Source organism: Eublepharis macularius, chromosome 14, assembly GCF_028583425.1.
Source record: "Eublepharis macularius isolate TG4126 chromosome 14, MPM_Emac_v1.0, whole genome shotgun sequence".
Taxonomy (NCBI): Eukaryota; Metazoa; Chordata; class Lepidosauria; order Squamata; family Eublepharidae; genus Eublepharis; species Eublepharis macularius.
In genome coordinates, this window is record NC_072803.1 from 19,982,366 (window position 1) to 20,000,000 (window position 17,635).

At 46.1% G+C, this 17,635-nt stretch overlaps 1 protein-coding gene across 6 annotated transcripts in view; it reads left to right on the forward strand.

The window, feature by feature from the left end:
* The window catches only part of ROBO3 (roundabout guidance receptor 3), a 226,761-nt gene that overhangs the window by 189,327 nt on the left and 19,799 nt on the right, over positions 1-17,635 (forward strand). For all 6 annotated transcript variants that reach the window (XM_054997456.1, XM_054997460.1, XM_054997461.1 and 3 more), the window contains 7 exons: positions 2,040-2,121; positions 5,718-5,886; positions 10,098-10,264; positions 13,576-13,697; positions 13,909-14,125; positions 16,191-16,315; positions 16,760-16,931. In XM_054997456.1, the coding sequence (XP_054853431.1) occupies positions 2,040-2,121; positions 5,718-5,886; positions 10,098-10,264; positions 13,576-13,697; positions 13,909-14,125; positions 16,191-16,315; positions 16,760-16,931 (1,054 nt within the window). The remainder of the gene's footprint in view (positions 1-2,039; positions 2,122-5,717; positions 5,887-10,097; positions 10,265-13,575; positions 13,698-13,908; positions 14,126-16,190; positions 16,316-16,759; positions 16,932-17,635) is intronic.

Below are 17,635 nucleotides of genomic sequence, written 5' to 3' on the forward strand. Positions count from 1 at the left end.
GCTTCCAGTTAACTTCTGGAAACAGTTCAGTGTGGGTTCTCTAAAGCCCTTTTGAGAGCTTATGTGCTGTATATAGTTGTCAGAACTTAGGGTCAGGGAGACTTGGGTTCAAATCTCCACTATGTCATAAACCACCATCTTCTGTGAGATCTTTTTTCCTGCTCAGAGGCTGTGCTTTAAATGCCTCCAGCTTTGAAAGTGGGTGGCTACTGAAGTCAGGTTAGCTGGTCTTATTTTTTGCAGTACTTTCTTTGTGGATCTCCTTTTCTGCATCTGTTTACCTGGCACCTACTTTTTCTGAACTTTAATTACGAGATGGTGAAAGAGTTCCTTTTTTAAAAAGCCATCGGCATCTCTCTCTCTCTCTCTCTCTCTCACACACACACACACACACACACACACTCAAGGACTATTGTTGGGGGTTTTCCGGGCTGTATTGCCGTGGTCTTGGCATTGTAGTTCCTGACGTTTCGCCAGCAGCTGTGGCTGGCATCTTCAGAGGTGTAGCACCAAAAGACAGAGATCTCTCAGTGTCACAGTGTGGAAAAGATGTAGGTCATTTGTATCTACTCAGGAGGGGTGGGGTTGAGCTGAGTCATTCTGTAAGAGTTTCCCAGGGTGTGGAATGCTAATGGCGGGAGGCTTCACTGAATCCTGAGGAGGTTCTTTTGCATATGGATTGGTGCTTGATGTGCTAATCTTCTCTGCAGGGCTATTGTCGGGTGTGGAGTGTTTTGTTGGCCTGGTGTTTTTCAGAACTGGAGCCCATACAGAATGACTCAGCTCAACCCCACCCCTCCTGAGTAGATACAAATGACCTACATCTTTTCCACACTGTGACACTGAGAGATCTCTGTCTTTTGGTGCTACACCTCTGAAGATGCCAGCCACAGCTGCTGGCGAAACGTCAGGAACTACAATGCCAAGACCACGGCAATACAGCCCGGAAAACCCCCAACAACCATCGTTCTCCGGCCGTGAAAGCCTTCGACAATACATCAAGGACTATTGTTGTTTTTGATTTGATTTGTATTGTTTTTGATTTGATTAATGTTAGTGTTTCTACTGAGAATATTGTACTGGTATTTTTTTAATTTTACATTGATTCAAGAAGGGAGTGAACAATTAGGATTTGACATAGAAGTACACTAAATGATTACATAAAACTGGCAAGGTGAAAGGTTTATTTTAACCCGTTTCTTGACATGCTAGCTTTCTCCATGCAGGGAATTTTTTTCAATAAGGGAAGCATTTCCTGAGTGAGCATTCCCCACCAGTACGCTGAATGGTTCAGTCCAGACACAGGTTTACATTTTCAGTGAGTTACACACCATAGTTAATCAAGAAATCTAGTATGGTTATTCTTATGACCTCAAAATAGATTTACGTAGTGACTTACAATTGTCTTGTCAGATACGCCAATATCAGTATCCTGTTATGGGAGAAAGGGACGAATTGCTTGTGCTCTGTTTCAGCAGTTCTTCAACTTTGTTTTAGATTTTTGTTCATGTTGTGTCTTTGTAAACTTGCATGTATTTACCCTATGGCAGTGTTTTATTGAAATGTCCTTGATATTGACTGTGCTAATCTTATATTATGTAATCTGCCTTGAGTTTCCATGAGAAAGGCAGACTATAAATGACATAAATAAAATAAATACATGGAGACAGTGAAGGCTTGCCTATGTATGCCTATTGAGTTCGGGACTGTCTTGAGATTAGAAGAGGAAACTTCAAGAATATGGGCCCTTCCTTCCTACATTAACCCTTATAATCATACAAGGGACTTGCGAGAGGATTCTGCAGTCTCAAAATGGTAACATGGAAGTGCATATGGACATCAGGGCTTGTCCTACACTAGCTGTAGCCATTATCTCACAACCTGATTTTCCCCATAGCCTGGAACTAAAGCGTGGGATTCACCCAAAGAAAAGGATTCATATTACATACGGTCTAGTTATTATGAGAAATGAAAATACTCCCAGAGTTACTTCTACCATAGTTAGGAATGAATAATCTCCTACTTTTGGCATGTTTCAGGTTTCGGACTCTGGACTGTATGTTTGTGTTGCAACAAGCTCAACCGGTGAGACAACATGGAGTGGGTTTCTGGCAGTGCAAGGTCAGTATTGCTTCAGGGTCAGTCCTGGCCATAGGTTTCTGTAGGCCCTTGACCACGTAGTTCTTGGGTCCTTCATTCCATTTCCTTTCTTCCAGTCCACTCCCAATAGGGCTCCCTTCTCTCCTCTTCCCCACTTGTGAATTATTTCTTACACACATGCACCCAAACTGTGGCTACGCTGTTTTGTCCTATCTGTTAGTCTCATAAGTGGTAGTGGGTCTAAATGAGGCATGCAAAAGTCAGGGCTGCACACCCACTGGTGGTCCTCCCAGACGGAAATGGGAGAGCCTCAAAGATGCTTAGGATGTGCAAGGGCCTCTGGAGGTTCTCCTATAGCTGGATCACAGTGGACCTGGGCTCCTTTTAGTCTCGTTGGTACAACATGCAGGAAAGAGTCAGTGTTGGTCCCCCCCCCCCAGCGTTCCTTCTAGCTGTGATGTTGCAGAGGTGTCTCGGGCAATGTCCCGTTTCCTGAGGAAGGGTGCCTGGAGAAGGTAGCAGATCCCAAGATCCTCTTGTGCTCTGCCTTCTCCACTGCTACCAGGCACTTTTCCAACAGAGAAATGGGATGCCATCCCAGCATCTTCATTTAGCAGAGTACAGTCGGTCCACGGGCCTCGGCGGATCCTCAGCCATCATGGTGGCCCAGTGTTGGATGGCATCTCATGGGCATATTTCTTGCTTGCTTTCTTCCCCTGTTCTTCCTTAAAGAGAGCTGTCATTTACAGTGCAACGCTATGTAGAGTAACTCCCATTTAAACCCATTGACTTCCATGGACTTGGCAGAGTGTATCTCTGTTTAAGATGACATGAGTAGTCTCATAGCCACCCACTAAGTTCGCTTAGGCTAAAGGGCAGTCGTTTGCAGATGGCCACCCAGCAACTGAATGAGAGCATCTGTTTGGCATGCTGGAGGTCCCAAGTTCAGTCCCTGGCTAAGAGTCTCTGGCTGGCCGTACTGGGAAAGACCTTTCTCTACCCAAGACCCTGGAGAGTTCTTCCCAGGCAGAATAGACACCACAGGGCTAGATCAACAACAACCCCCCTTTGCAAAAACCAGCTTCCAGTTTTCATCAGGGGTTTTAATTTGGGTTTCCCGTATCCAAACCTATCAACTTCTGCCACTGGCAAGAATCATAGCAGAGGTTAAAAGCTGCCATCTACCCTGTGGCTCTCCAGGGTCTCAGGCTGAGGCCTTTCCTAGCCTTTAGACATGCAAAGTATTGAGCTGGGTCTTCTCCCTTGGTAACCAAGGGTCAAGTCTGATGTTATTTTCCCTATTTGCATCTCTCGGGACAGCACTTAAGCAGGCTCAAGCATGCATCAAGTATACCACCCGTCTCTAGCTTACGTGCTAGTGGTTGTCTCCTTGCCTGAATGGAGTGGGTGAATTTCTAGCTTATTCAAGAGCTCATGAAATCACAGCTGGGTCTTCTGGCCTTAAAACTGGAGCTCGCCCGTGTCTCCAAGACAGGGATTCCTGCTGCCCTCCACAGCAGGAGCCCTGCTTGGATTCCTGTCTGAGAATGGTTCGTTGAAAACGCAGTAAGCCGCATTCTGCTTTCTAGCCCAGCGAGCACATTCCTGCCAGTAAGAGCTGGGCCCAGACAATTAAATGTGAAACCACCTCAAGGAATAACATTGTTGACACAAATATGTGGTGGTGAACTGGGGCCTTCCAGACCTCACACGGGGTTTTACAGACTTTTCTTTAAAATAAAGAACTCTCTTTCGGCCAAGATGGAGTTTGGAAAATAGCCCAGTGAATAAGCAAACCCACAGTCCCACCGGACTCCATATTTCTCCAAAAGACTTGGGACCAGAATTAATTCACAGACCAGTTAGTTACAAGACCTGTACCTAGACAAGACCCGTCCTTGAGGCTAACCTCTCTTCCTCTGATTAACAGCAGGGCCTTTGCTCCTGTCAGTTTTGGGTGGGGATCTTTCCTATTGATCCATTTGTGTAGTTATTTAACTATTTTTGAAGAGTTGCATCTCGCAATTCTCTGCCAAGCTACCCTCAAGATACCCTCCAACTGCATGTGTTCAGAGATAGTAAGCTTCTGAATATCCATGCCAAGAGAGGGAAAATTCCACCAGATTTTGGCCTCTGTGCCCCTCTGGTAGGCCATCAGGGGGTATGTGGTAGCCGTAGTCCCTTTTGTGAAAAAGGATATGGAATACTTTGGCGGGGAGCATTTGCTTAGTGGAGGAGCAACTGCTTTGCATCTGAAGGTTCAATCCTTGGCATTTCTGGATAAAAGGATCAAGAGCAGGTGATGTGAAAGAACTCTACCCAAGACCCCGGAGACTTGCAGCCAATCAGTATGCACATTGCTGACCTTGATAGGCCAGTGGTCTGACCCAGCTTCATCTGTTGCTGTGTATGACTAAATAGACAGCATGATCCAATATGGCTGGTGTTATGTTCTTAATATCCAAAGGGGTGGCTCGATGGGAGAGGTGGGGGAAACCTCCCGAATCAAATAAAATCATCCCGCGTTCTATGACAAAAATTGCTTTCACTGGAAATGGCATAGAGTTCCAAAGAAGAGATGCCATAGCAGGAAAGTATGCTGATGAATCGCTAGCTAAGAGACTGAGTATTTTTATTTATTTTTTGAGGATCTGCAACCCATTTTTCAAAGCTAGCAGGGTCTCAGAGCAGAAGATAGCATCATTCATGCGGTGCACTTTATATTGGTAGTCTGCAGGGATGGTGATTAAAAAGACCTGGCAAGACTTCTTTCCTCTCAATTTGTACCAGTGTAGAGGCCCTTGGTGGTAGATTTGGCGACCTTCTCTCTGTAGGCCTCACTGCCTGATGTTTGCAGAGGTTTTTTGAACTGGGCTATTTTCTTCATTCTCGTAATATTTTTTGTTTTGCTGTTACTTATTTGATTGCTCCGAAGTTTTTTTACTAGGGGGGAAAAGTTGGATTGTTTGTGCTACCTGTGTTGTTGTTTTTCTTTCTTTTTAGCTTAACTAGTAATATACATATGATCACTAGCAACTTGGTACTACCAAGTCATTGAGTTTTTTGTTTTGTTTTCATGCTGCTATTTGTATGCATTTAATGCATTTTATTGATAGTTTCATTTTTCTTAGTCATGGTTTTACTCTGCAAAGTGGCACAACAGCTTTCACTGAGTGTGAGATCTGCAAGTATGCCAGCTGTTACTGATTTATGGCATTTTACCCTGCTCTTCATCCAAGAGGTTCAGGACAATGTTTATGGCTCTTCTCTCCCATCCCTCCATTATCTTCCTAACAACCTTGCGAGGCGGGTTAATGGTCCTAGGTCATCTAATGAAGTCCCAGGCTACTAGTCATGATGACTAAAGGGAACCTCCACATTTGAAGGCAATAAATGTCTGCATACCAGTGCTAACAGGCAACATAAGGCCTCTGTGCCCTGTTTGTATGCCCTCCAAGGCAACTGTTTGGACACTGAAACAAGAGGCTAGAATAGATGGACCTTTTTACGTTCTTTTGAAAGGCAGAGAGAATATTTGAGGTTTACCCTGTCCTGCCCTTCACTGGCTCTCAAAACTGTCACCATCTCACCTTTTTCTTCCATATTTGTTTTTGTAGAAAATGGGGCTGACCTCCAGATGCAGGTCCCAGAACCAAGCCTTCTGCCAGGGCCACCATCTGCACCTCTGGTCACTGACGTCACTAAGAACAGCGTGGCTTTGATATGGAAGCCCAACCCTGTGAGTGGAGGGTCCGCCATCAGCTCGTACATAATTGAAGCATTCAGGTAATTCCCGGGTTGCAAGAAAGTGTCCCTGTGCACAAAGCAGAGATGATTTCAGGGTGAAGAAAAATGAATGTTCCAGTAGATACAATGTGAGATTATGGGGCAGAATGAGATGTTCTTTGTCTGGCTGTTAACGTGAACGACAATTTTCCAAAACACATTCAAATTCCTCTTGTTCAGTTCAAGGCACCAGAAGTCATTTACCCTGTAGCTGTGCTCCCAGAGCTCTGCCAATTTCTGCAGAAATTCTTGGGTGTCCAGTCCTTAGTTAATGTTGCATGCTTTCTCTCAAATTAGGCATCACCTGCATACAAATAGTTTTCTGCTATCACTCCCGAGTTTCCTGGCTTGCCTCTCTAGATACTTGTCCGTGGCAGCTTTGTACCTTCTACCAAATTTGATAGACGGCAACAGAAAAGTACATTGATGGATGCTGTAAACCTGTTGAAGCGATGAGCCTGAAATTTTTATACATACTAAGTTTTATTATATACCTTCATAGAAGAGGGAGGAGGTAAACCTTTGAAAATGTGCCAATCCCACTGTGACTTTGTAGCCTCAACTATCCAATTATAACTCCTAAACAGTCTCTCTCAAAATGTCACTCTGTGTGTGTCGCAATTCCTGCTGAGGTCGTATTGAACAAAATGCAGGATGTGGCTGCATTGACTGTGTGATCCTAGTGTTGCGTGTGCAGTTCATTATAGGCATCTTTAATCGATACATATTCTTTAAAACAAATCAGGATGTAGGTTTTCCAAAGCAATACCATTTTACTTTTTTATCCAACTGAGAGCAAAGACGCTAACGCCACAAACCACAGGGCCATCCACTTTGCTTCCCTCCTCATTTGGAAGTTGCTTTGGTTCACTCATGTACATGCGCACATGCACACACAGACAACCTTTCACATCATCCATTCTGATATTTTCAGTGGAATCCTAAAAAGACTTTCCTAGGAGGAAGCCCCATTGAGTAAACTACAGTAGGATTCTGAACAGCCAAGTTTAGGATTGCTCAGTTTGCTACCTACATGATGGTGAAGCTAGAGTTGAACTTAGCTCTGGCCACATGCCACGGCTGGCAGGCTTCAGCAGCAAAACAGTGTAAGATAATGAGGAGAGCCTATTGGTTGGGCCAGCAGTTTAGAATCATGGAAGGGGACTTAAAGACCATCTAGTCTAACCCCCTGCCCAATGCAGGAACAGACTAAAGCATGTATTGTCGAAGGCTTTCACGGCCGGAGAACGATGGTTGTTGTGGGTTTTCCGGGCTGTATTGCCGTGGTCTTGGCATTGTAGTTCCTGACGTTTCGCCAGCAGCTGTGGCTGGCATCTTCAGAGGTGTAGCACCAAAAGACAGAGATCTCTCAGTGTCACAGTGTGGAAAAGATGTAGGTCATTTGTATCTACTCAGGAGGGGTGGGGTTGAGCTGAGGAGTATACCGTATACCCTGCAGCTGTGGACAAGTTTACATCGGGACCACAAAGCGTAGCATCCAGACAAGAATAAAAGAACATGAAAGACACTGCAGACTTGGACAACCTGAAAAATCAGCAGTGGCTGAACATAGCCTAACTCAAACAGGGCACAGTATCTTATTCCAGGATACCAAAATACTGGACAACACTTCCAACTACTTTGTCAGACTGCACAGGGAAGCCATTGAAATTCACAAGCATAAGCAAAACTTCAACAGGAAAGAAGAAACCTTAAGAATGAACCGAGCATGGTTGCCAGTTCTGAAAAACACCAGGCTAACAAAACATTCTATCCCTGACAATAGCCCTGCAGAGAAGATTAGCACATCAAGTACCAATCCATATGCAAAAGAACCTCCTCAGGATACAGTGAAGCCTCCCGCCATTAGCATTCCACACCCTGGGAAACTCTTACAGGATGACTCAGCTCAACCCCACCCCTCCTGAGTAGATACAAATGACCTACATCTTTTCCACACTGTGACACTGAGAGATCTCTGTCTTTTGGTGCTACACCTCTGAAGATGCCAGCCACAGCTGCTGGCGAAACGTCAGGAACTACAATGCCAAGACCACAGCAATACAGCCCGGAAAACCCACAACAACCATCAGACTAAAGCATCTCTGACAAGTATTCATCCAGCCTCTCCTTGAAGACTGCCAATGAGGGGGGACTTACCACATCCCTAGGCAGTCGATTCCGCTGCTGAACTACTCTTAACATGAAGAAGTTTTTCCTAATCTTCAGCCAGTATCTTCCCTCGTGTAGTTATTGCTACATTTTCTAGGGAATTATTGTTCACTCTGACAGGTTTCCACTTTGGATTAGTAGCTTAGAAGCTTGGATGGGTTGCATGTTGCAATGGAGCAGGCTTGGAGCAGGGAAGAGGCTCTGGGCATGTTAGAATACCCTGTTTCAGGCAAGCTGGACTTGGAGCGGTTCTGCAGACTGTTATCCTGGGATCACAATTCCCCTGAACTGCCTGTACTACATGTAAGTGGCGGATCAAAGACTGGAGTGCATTAAGAGTCTGCACTTAGCTCAAGTGTTTCACTTATTAAATGGCCATATAAACGGTAGCAGTGTTGTTGTTCTTTACAGGTGGAGATCGTGGTTCCCTAGAGAATCACAGTGACCTATAAATGACCTACAGATAGTCAGCAGTGTGTGTGTGTGTGTGTGTTCTTGTTCATGTTAGCCTGTTATCTGAGGATGACAATTTCTGAACCTTGTTTATGTCAAGACTGCTTTGGCGTTGCAAAGCGCTGAATCTTTTTCTGCTTCATCAGCCCAAGCGAGTCTGTCTGGAGCAGGGTTTTGGAGGTCATGGGAGCAGATGCAAGCAGCTGGGTAAATGCTTTACTGTCAGCACGTTCCTGGGCAGCGGGTCACCCCAGTGAATCCCTATTAAGCCTCTGTTTGTCATTCCCTGCTGACAACACGCCGCCAAACACCCTATGCTCAAATTCTTCCTTTCCGCAGCTGGGTTGCTGAGGTGCCCCGTGAGCCAAGGCAAACACTTCTTTCACACATGGCTTAAGGACTCAGGCCAACCTACCTTGGAACCATCTGCTCCGGAGTTGGAGATTTGTGGGGGGAGCGCAGGTGGTGGAGCATTAGGGTTAGCGGTGAGAAATTTTGCAAACACGGAAGCAGGGCTGTGCTGTAAATCACTGGACAAGCCAGCTCTACACATGTCTTTGCACATGGATGTGCATGCAGCATGACAGAGATGCAGAGTGAAAGAAGATGTTGAGCTGCCTTTAATGTGTGCTGCAGCAAACCATTCACACTGTATATCTCAGCCAATCTACAAGTTTTAAGTCTTCAGTATCCCTGTAGAATATGGTCTGACATTCTAGCCTGGCTTAGCCCTTTGTTGGCTGCAGATGCAAGTCTTGCAAGAAGGGGCAGATTGGAACCTCTCTCTCTGTCTCTCTCTCTCACACACACACACACACACTCTCTCACACACACACACGTACAGACCACAGGAAATTCTGCATCCTGGAAGCAGCAACATTTCATTTTCAGAATGAATAGACCTGGCATGGGCCCAGCTTCCTGTTTACTTCCCAAGCTGAGCCTGCAGCAAAAGAAAAAAAAATGTCATCAATCAGGCCACCATTAGATTCTGGACCTTGAAAACTCCAGTCAGCAATGTCGACAGCATTTCCTGCGCTCTTGGCTCTCCCTTGGATCCAGCAGTTAATTTCTAAAACGAACGACTGGCGCTGAGGCCGCTTGACGCTTTTCTTCTGACAGGGGCTGCTTCCACAACTTGGTGGATATTGTGCTCTCATTGCAGCATGACAAATAGTTTGCAACTGGGTTTTCCCGCGTGGAGACAGCTGTCCAGTTGCGAATGACGGTGATAGCCAGGGCTTTTTTTCAGCTGGAATGTAGTGGAATGGAGTTCCGGAACCTCTTGAAAATGGTCACTTGACTGGTGGCCCCGCCCCCTGATCTCCAGACAAACTCTGTCTGGAGATCGGGGGGGGGGGGGCACCGGCCATATGACCATTTTCGCCGAGGGCAACCCACAGAGTTCCCAGAAAAAAGGCCCTGGTGATAGTGCAACAAAGGTGTAGGGGTGCTTTAAGAGCTGGTGCTGGTTCAAGGAGACAGTACTGAGCTCATGGTCTGAGTCTTCGTATGTTCAGGCAACTCTGCATGGGATCCAAAGACTGAGCATCCGTCTCATGCTTTCTCACTGTGTTCTGTTGCAGTCAGTCATCAGGTAGCACCTGGCAGACGGTGGCTGATAACGTGAAGGTGGAGAAGCACACAGTCAGCGGCTTGAACCCCAATACCATTTACCTCTTCCTCATACGGGCTGTCAACATGTACGGCCTGAGTGACCCCAGCCCTGTCTCGGAACCAGTTCGTACACAAGGTGAGGTGACCCAGGGCTTATCAATTTGATCAGAATTCACACGGCTTGGGTAGTCCTCAGTTTCCAGGTAATCATGGAGGCTGTGTTTATTTATGTAGATCTTTTATACCCCATTTTTCTTCGCAAAGTGTCTTACAACATCATCCTACCCTCCTTCCATTTTTATCCTCATAACAACAATCCTATGAGGTAGCTTGGGCTACAAGAGAATGACAGGCCGTAAGGCCACCCAGTGAGGTTCTGTGGCAGAGTAAGTGGGGTTCAAAGCTGGCTCTCCCAGATTCTAGTCCAACACTCTAACCACTACACCATATGGTCTCATTGTGGACAGACTTCCTCAGCTGTGTGGGCCCTGTCAGTCTAGATCCTAAATAACTGAAGGATGCGTTCAGGGATTTTTTTTCGTTAGGATAGAAGCAAGAGAAGCTTCCTTTGAGGGGCCCGTGGTGTGTCCTTTGCACTTAGGCATCTGAACTACCCAGGCCTAGTACTGAAGCATTTCAGCGTCCAAAGATGTTTAGTTTGCTCTTTTTTAACAAAAAGTTTCTAGCCCCTATGGCTACAAAACTAAGAGAGTGAGTAACTGATGAAATCCATGAACCAAGAAATACACTGCATATACATAACAAGTGCCCTGACCTGGATTCCTGGATAGCCCAGGTGAGCCTGATCTCATCAGATCTCAGAAGCTAAGCAGGGTCAGCTTTGGTTAGTCATTGGATGGGATACCGCCAACCAAAACCAGGGTTTCAGAGACAGGCATTGTCAAACCACCTCTGTTAGTCTCTTGCCATGAAAGCCCCACCAGGGGTTGCCATAAGTCAGCTATGACTTGAGGGCACTCTCTACCAGCATATAGAACAAGTAACTTCAACCAAGTAGCCCTTTTTTTGTTTTGTTTTACTTGTTTTGTGGATGCTGCCATTAACAGAGGAGAAGCCTTAGGGGAGGAATGCTTAACCCTTTCCATGCCAATCATTGTCCTTGTGTGAATCCTCTCCTGCGGAATTTCCCCTGCCAGATTTGGCATGTGAGGAAGTAAAGCCGGTTAAAGAGGCAATTTAGAGCAAAGAGGGAGGTGGGAAAGGGCTCGATACCCTCTCCTGCCTGCCCGTTCTCTGCTTCTGCTGCTACTATCAATCATACCCTCCCAATTGATTTTTAAAACAAATCAGGGTCATTGATCTACAGTTTTACGTTTGCATGTAATATGTAAAATAGCCCATAGAAACAAACAGATCGGTATCTCAGCCGGGCCCAAACTGGGGGCGGGGGGGGGAGGAGTAAATAGTTATACTGCAATCCATCGGGGTGATGACCCAGCTGCAAACCGGTTACCGAGATTATGGCTTTTTCTGATCTGTTACCAATAAAATAGATTTTTGTTTGTTTCATGACTCAGGAGATTTTGGGTCTGCACTGGGATCTGGAGCATGAAGAGGTCCTGCTACGTTTGTGCAGGGCTCAGGAAAATAATGAGGAGGGTGTGGATCTGAGTAAGGCTGCTCTACCCAGGCAGCAAAATGAAATCAGAATTGGTGGATCGAGCCCAAATGCTCCCTGAATTTACAATTTTACTGCAAGTAGAAATCTAGCACTGCATGAAGTGAGATAACTGGAATGTTTCTCCCTGGTGCAGCTTTCTTTTGTTACTTGTGGGAAGGTTGATGGGCTTTGTTTTGTTTGGGGGTGCCATATGACCACATGCAGATTGAAGCAGTACAGTCCGTTCCACCCCTACACTCTGCAACAATGTGGACCAAGCCTGGAATGTTCCTTCAAAGGCCGGGGGGGGGGGGAGACCAGGGTCTCATTGACCTTTATAAGAGTTGCCCTGTCTCAGAGTGAACAGATATGCAAAGCAGGCATATGTATTTATGATTTGTTTTATATGATTTATACTGATTGTAGCATTTCTGTCTTCTTGGTGCAGATTTTTTTTCAAAATTACAAAGGCTGTATAGCCCTGCATGCGCTCCTGACATGTACTTTATACACCTGCATGCACATAATATGTGTGTGTGTGTGTGTGTATATATAATAGAATCACAAAACACTGAAAAATGAAAGCCTTTGAAAAGATGAATAATGTCAAAATCAATACATCTTATCTTAAATAATAGCCAATGCTGTGCATTTTCTGTTTGCTTAATTTCATTCCATTAAATTATAAAGACGCACCAACATTCTGCAGACGACAGCTGATTAATTTTCATCCCTTCCCAGAGTCTGTTATAATTTTTTAGTTTAATCGTTAGCACCATGTGCCAGAAGTCGCTCTACCTCTCTTCCAGTGAGGGGCCCTTCTGTTGTTTCTTTGCAGTTCAAAACCGGGCCATTTTTTAAGGGCAAAGTGGATTTTGAGCTCCCAAACTTTTTGAATGATCGTGGACAGGAGGTAAAAAGTAATAAGAAAATCAAAAAGAAAAAGAAGAAATCAAAGAAGCCAGCCTGCGCTGTGTGATCCAGCGTCACTTGGCTCTTCCGAATTCATAATGTAGTTTATTAGAGTTATTTAAATAGTGGCTTCAAGGACCTCAGGATAGTTTCCCGTCTCCCATTGGTCATCACAACAGCCCTGTGATGTAGGTGAGACTGAAAGACAAAAAGTGACCGAAAACCAGCCAATGAGCTTCATGGCAGAATTGGGAACTGAACTCGTAACTCACGATCTGATTTCAGTGCCCCAACCTCTAATCCAAACTGACTCTTAGCTTCGTTCCTCCGTGTGTTGCAACCTTATGTTCAATTTCCCCCAATTATTTTACTTACTGGGCTCATCTTTGGTGTTCTTTATAGCCTGTTGTATTAATAATAATACAACAGCAAGCAAGATTCTGCTCAATGACCCAATGCAAAGTAGCTAGCACTAGCTAAACATAAATGTCAGCTTGACTCTTTCATGACAGAAAGGATGACACTTTTTAAAAACTCAACACCTGGCTACCTGATAGGGCTGCCAACGCTGGACTGGGATATTCTTGGAGATTTGGGGGTGGGGCCTGGGGAGGGCGGGGTTTGGGGAAGGGAGGGGCCTCAGCAAGATATAATGCCTCTGAGCACTCTCTCCAAAGCAGCCATTTTCTCCAAGGAAACTGTAGCAGGTGTAATTCTTGGAGATCTCCAGGGAGCACCTGGACTTCAGCAACCCTACTACATGCCCAATAGTTTCTGTCTAACCGGAATATTGGGTAGCTTCCAACAAGTCCTAAGGCCAGCTTCCTTTAATTCTGCATCTGCAAAAGAGAGTGCTGGAAAAGCAACATTTTGCAATGGTCTTGCTCAGACTCCCATCTTATTTGGTTTGGCAGATGTAAGTCCCACCCGGCAGGGAGTCGATCACAGGCAAGTGCAAAAAGAACTCGGTGAGGTCGTGGTCCAGCTCCAGGAGCCCGTCATCCTCACCTCCACCACCACCCAAGTGACCTGGACTGTGAGTACCTTCAGGAGCATTGACAGTTCTCCAAAATGGAGTGGGTGGCTTGATGAACGTGGTAGACAACAAACATGCAGCAGAATCTCTGAATTCATAGGGGAGCTGTTGCTGGGATCACCGCAAATGGGGAAATCCACAGCGCTAGGAGTCAGGGCATCTGCTCCCTCCCAGCAGTAAGTATTCACTAGTGAGTCTTTTTGTCACTCAGGTGGATCGCCAGGCTCAGTTCATCCAAGGCTACCGAGTGATGTACCGTCCTAAGAACAGCGCCTGGCTGGTGCAGGATGTGAAGTCGCCTGCTGAACGAAGCACTGTCCTCATTGAGCTGCGCAAGGGCCAGGAATACGAGATCAAAATCCGCCCGTATTTTGATGAGTTCCAGGGCATGGACAGTGAGGTGCTGCTGGTGCGCACCCCAGAGGAAGGTACACGTGGAACAGGAAGGGAGCTGGTCTCTCTAGGCTGTGATCCAGCAAAAAAACCCAAAGCAGACTCTCTCATCAGCTCTTCTGAGTTAGTCCAGTAGGGAGCGGGAGAAGTTTACAGCTCTGTCTGCAGCAGAGGCCGTTTCCAGATGGCTTACCTTCTGCCGCTCCATGCCGCAACGTCGCGGCTCGTGCCGGGGGAAATGCGAAAAATCGCGTTTTCTTGTGCGAGTTTTGCGCAACGTCGCACAAAACTCGCGTGATATTTCGCGTTCGCCCCAGGACGAGCCGCGACGTTGCGGCATGGAGCGGCAGAAGGTAAGCCATCTGGAAATGGCCTGAGAGTCCTTTTATAAAACATTCTTAATTGCATATATTGTCCTCCAATTTTTTTGTCATCTCAGCATAAGAAATTAAGCGATCATTGATTACCGAGTCTTTGTAAAGATAAAGCATGCTGTTTCCCCAGACCAAAACAGGTACTGTGGTGTTCAAGGCCAGAGTCTGTGTCTCTAAGGACATTTGCTAGTAGTGAAATAGGCGAACTCATAATTATTAATGCTCTAGGATGGGGGCAGGAGGATGGTAAGTGTGGATCCACCAAAGGATCACTGGCTGACTTCTGGTGGAGCACCCAGGACCAAATTAGGGTTGCCAGGCCCTGGTTGGAGACTGGGGTGTATGTGGAGGGGCAGCCATCAGCAATGGCATGAATCACGTCCAGGGAAAACCCGGATGTATCACACCATTCCTGACAGCGGGGTTTTTGTGTTGCTGGCACTCTGATGGAGATCTGCCAACCTCAGCAGGCAAATGGCAATCCAAGATAGTTGTATGAAGTTGTGTGAATAGTGCAGAACTAACTGAACCTTGATCAGACACAGCGAGGCACATCCAATGTTCTTAGAGAAGACCACATACACAGGGTTCAGTCAATCCATCTATCAATCGATCTTTACTATGGCTCAGAAACCATGTGTATGATAAAACCAGTAAAACGTTAATCTTACCAACCCCTCTCGACTGTATTGTACAATCTTACTACGTATACAATAGAATTAACATTCTGTTTGTATGCTAGAACTTATTCTGCCCAGATTTGTATGACAATGGAGAGAAATTTTGCAGTTTGTACAGTAGCTCTCCGATTAACTGCAGCCACATACGTGGGATTATGTAGTCAATTATGTTTTAAGTATTAAGAAATCCTGAGAATGAACCCATGTGGTGGAAATTTAAAACACACGGGTGGAAAGCAGGATTCTCATCAAAACAAAAGTAGGCCATGCAAGGTTGAAATCAGCCTACCCCTGCTTGGGTCATAGGAAATCCTCTTCCACTTCCTTCGCCCTACTCTTGGGAAAGATCACCTCCTTCCCACCTATTATGTTGGCAGTTGCCAAAAGGTCTAAGTGCTCCAGACCCCCCAGACTGGCACCTGGTCTGATGTAGGCAGACATTCTCCTATCTTGGAATCGTCTGTGGAATCCTGAAGGGTTTCTTATAACCTCAGTCATCATCTTCACTGCCAAGACAGGTTTTACACCTGCTACAAAGACGTCATCTGCAACAAACGGTGCCTGTAGCTATCTGAATACTTGCATTTCTCAGTTGTTCTAAAAGCATGGAGATTCTGAGGGAGTGTAAAGGGAGAAAGCACCAATAAGCAAAACGCCTGCATTTCCCCCTATTGTTTAGGCATATAATATGTCCACACTACATTTAAAAACCATTTTCAAAAAATGTAAAGTGCCACAGTCTATGGGCCAACATGCCCCAGAGTTGTAGTTCTTCCACAGAGCTGGGGTAGGGGTCTGTAGTACCCTTAGCACCATCTTAAAACAACATACCCTCGGGGCACCTGTTCCAAATCCATTTAATCATGTAACTCGGAAGGCTGATAAAGTTCGAAATTGCCAGTGACCTTTTCTTTCATCGCCTTCCAGTAACTCGGCATGTCCTTGGCACAGTTTTTGTGATATTCCAAAGCTCAGAATGCCTGTCACCAAATGCCACACAGTCTTGGCCTTCAAACAGTAAAGTCATTTTATTCCCTCCTGCCCAGCCCCCAGTGCTCCTCCTCAGGCCGTTACCGTAGTAACCGTGGGGAGCAGCAACAGTACCAGTATCAGTGTATCGTGGGAGCCGCCACCTCCTGAAGATCAGAATGGAATCATCCAGGATTACCGGGTAAGGAAGAAATACCTTTGAGTCACTCCCCCAGGTCCTGACGAGTCCAAAGTGGTCTCGTGGTCTGACTACAACAAGAGCCACAATAGATGCTGGGAAGCAGCTGTGGGAAGTTTGGTTTGCCAGATGATATCACCTCAGCCATTCATCACAGTGTATATGTGTACTTACCACTACAACCTGACCTGGATAGCCCAGGCAAGCCTGATCTCATCAGATCTTGGAAGCTAAGCAGGGTCGGCCTTGGTTAGTAATTGGATGGGAGACCTCCAGTGAAGACCAGGGTTGCAGAGGCAGGCAATGGCAAACCACCTCTGCCTCGAAAACCCCAGCAAGGATGGCCATAAGTCAGCTATGACTTGATGGCGCTTTCTACCACCACCACTTACCTCTACAGCTAAAAGTTGCAGAACTAATAAATAAATAGTCTTCATCCTGTGACAGATTTGGTGTCTGGGCAATGAGTCTCGTTACCACATCAACAAGACGGTGGATGGCATGTTGCGATCAACGGTCTTGCAGGGCCTGGTACCGGGCATGCTGTACCGCACAGAAGTGGCGGCAGCCACCAGCGCAGGTGTTGGCGTGAGGAGTGCACCAGTCACCATACAGATCAGTGAGTATCTCAGACTCATCTAAAAAGCCAAGAAGTGGGAATAGGATTTAAATGTGGGTCCCAATGCAGCATGGAACAGAGCATGTCCTGGGACTGTCAAGAGCCACTGTGGGGCCCCCTCTGGGCTGCCCTCACATCACACAACATAAGCATCATATAAAAGCCAATTACAAGACTTGCCTGGCTCCATAGCAGGGCCAGCTCAAGCCAGCTGGCCTCTGCAAGAGGGCTGCTTCCCGTTCCCGCATCAGTGAAGTTCAAGGCAGTAGTAAGGGTGGCAGGAATGAGGAAGATGTCAGAGTCTGTTTAAACCTGAGTAACGCCATGTTTAATCTGTAGCGTTTAGTCTTCTTTTCCCTCTAGGCCCCACCACCTGCAAGGAGCCGATTCCATGAGAAAGGATACTGTCTTATCTGTTGTCTCGACCTTGGCCAGTTCAGCGTTCCCTCTGAGAAGTTTCCTGCTATGTGAACTCGGGGGGGAGGCTGGGGTCTGGGAGCGTGAGATGTAACAACTTTCGTTCTATGCTTCATTCCTAACAATGCTTTGCTCAGCCAGGACCTCTAATCCTGGAATATGTACATCTGGACTTGAATGCTGTCTTGCACAATAAACCTTTTGAAATCAAAAGACATTGTCTTCTTGCATAAGGGAGTGAAACAGACTACCAGGTCTGGAATGCCATAGTCTGACAGAAGAAGCTT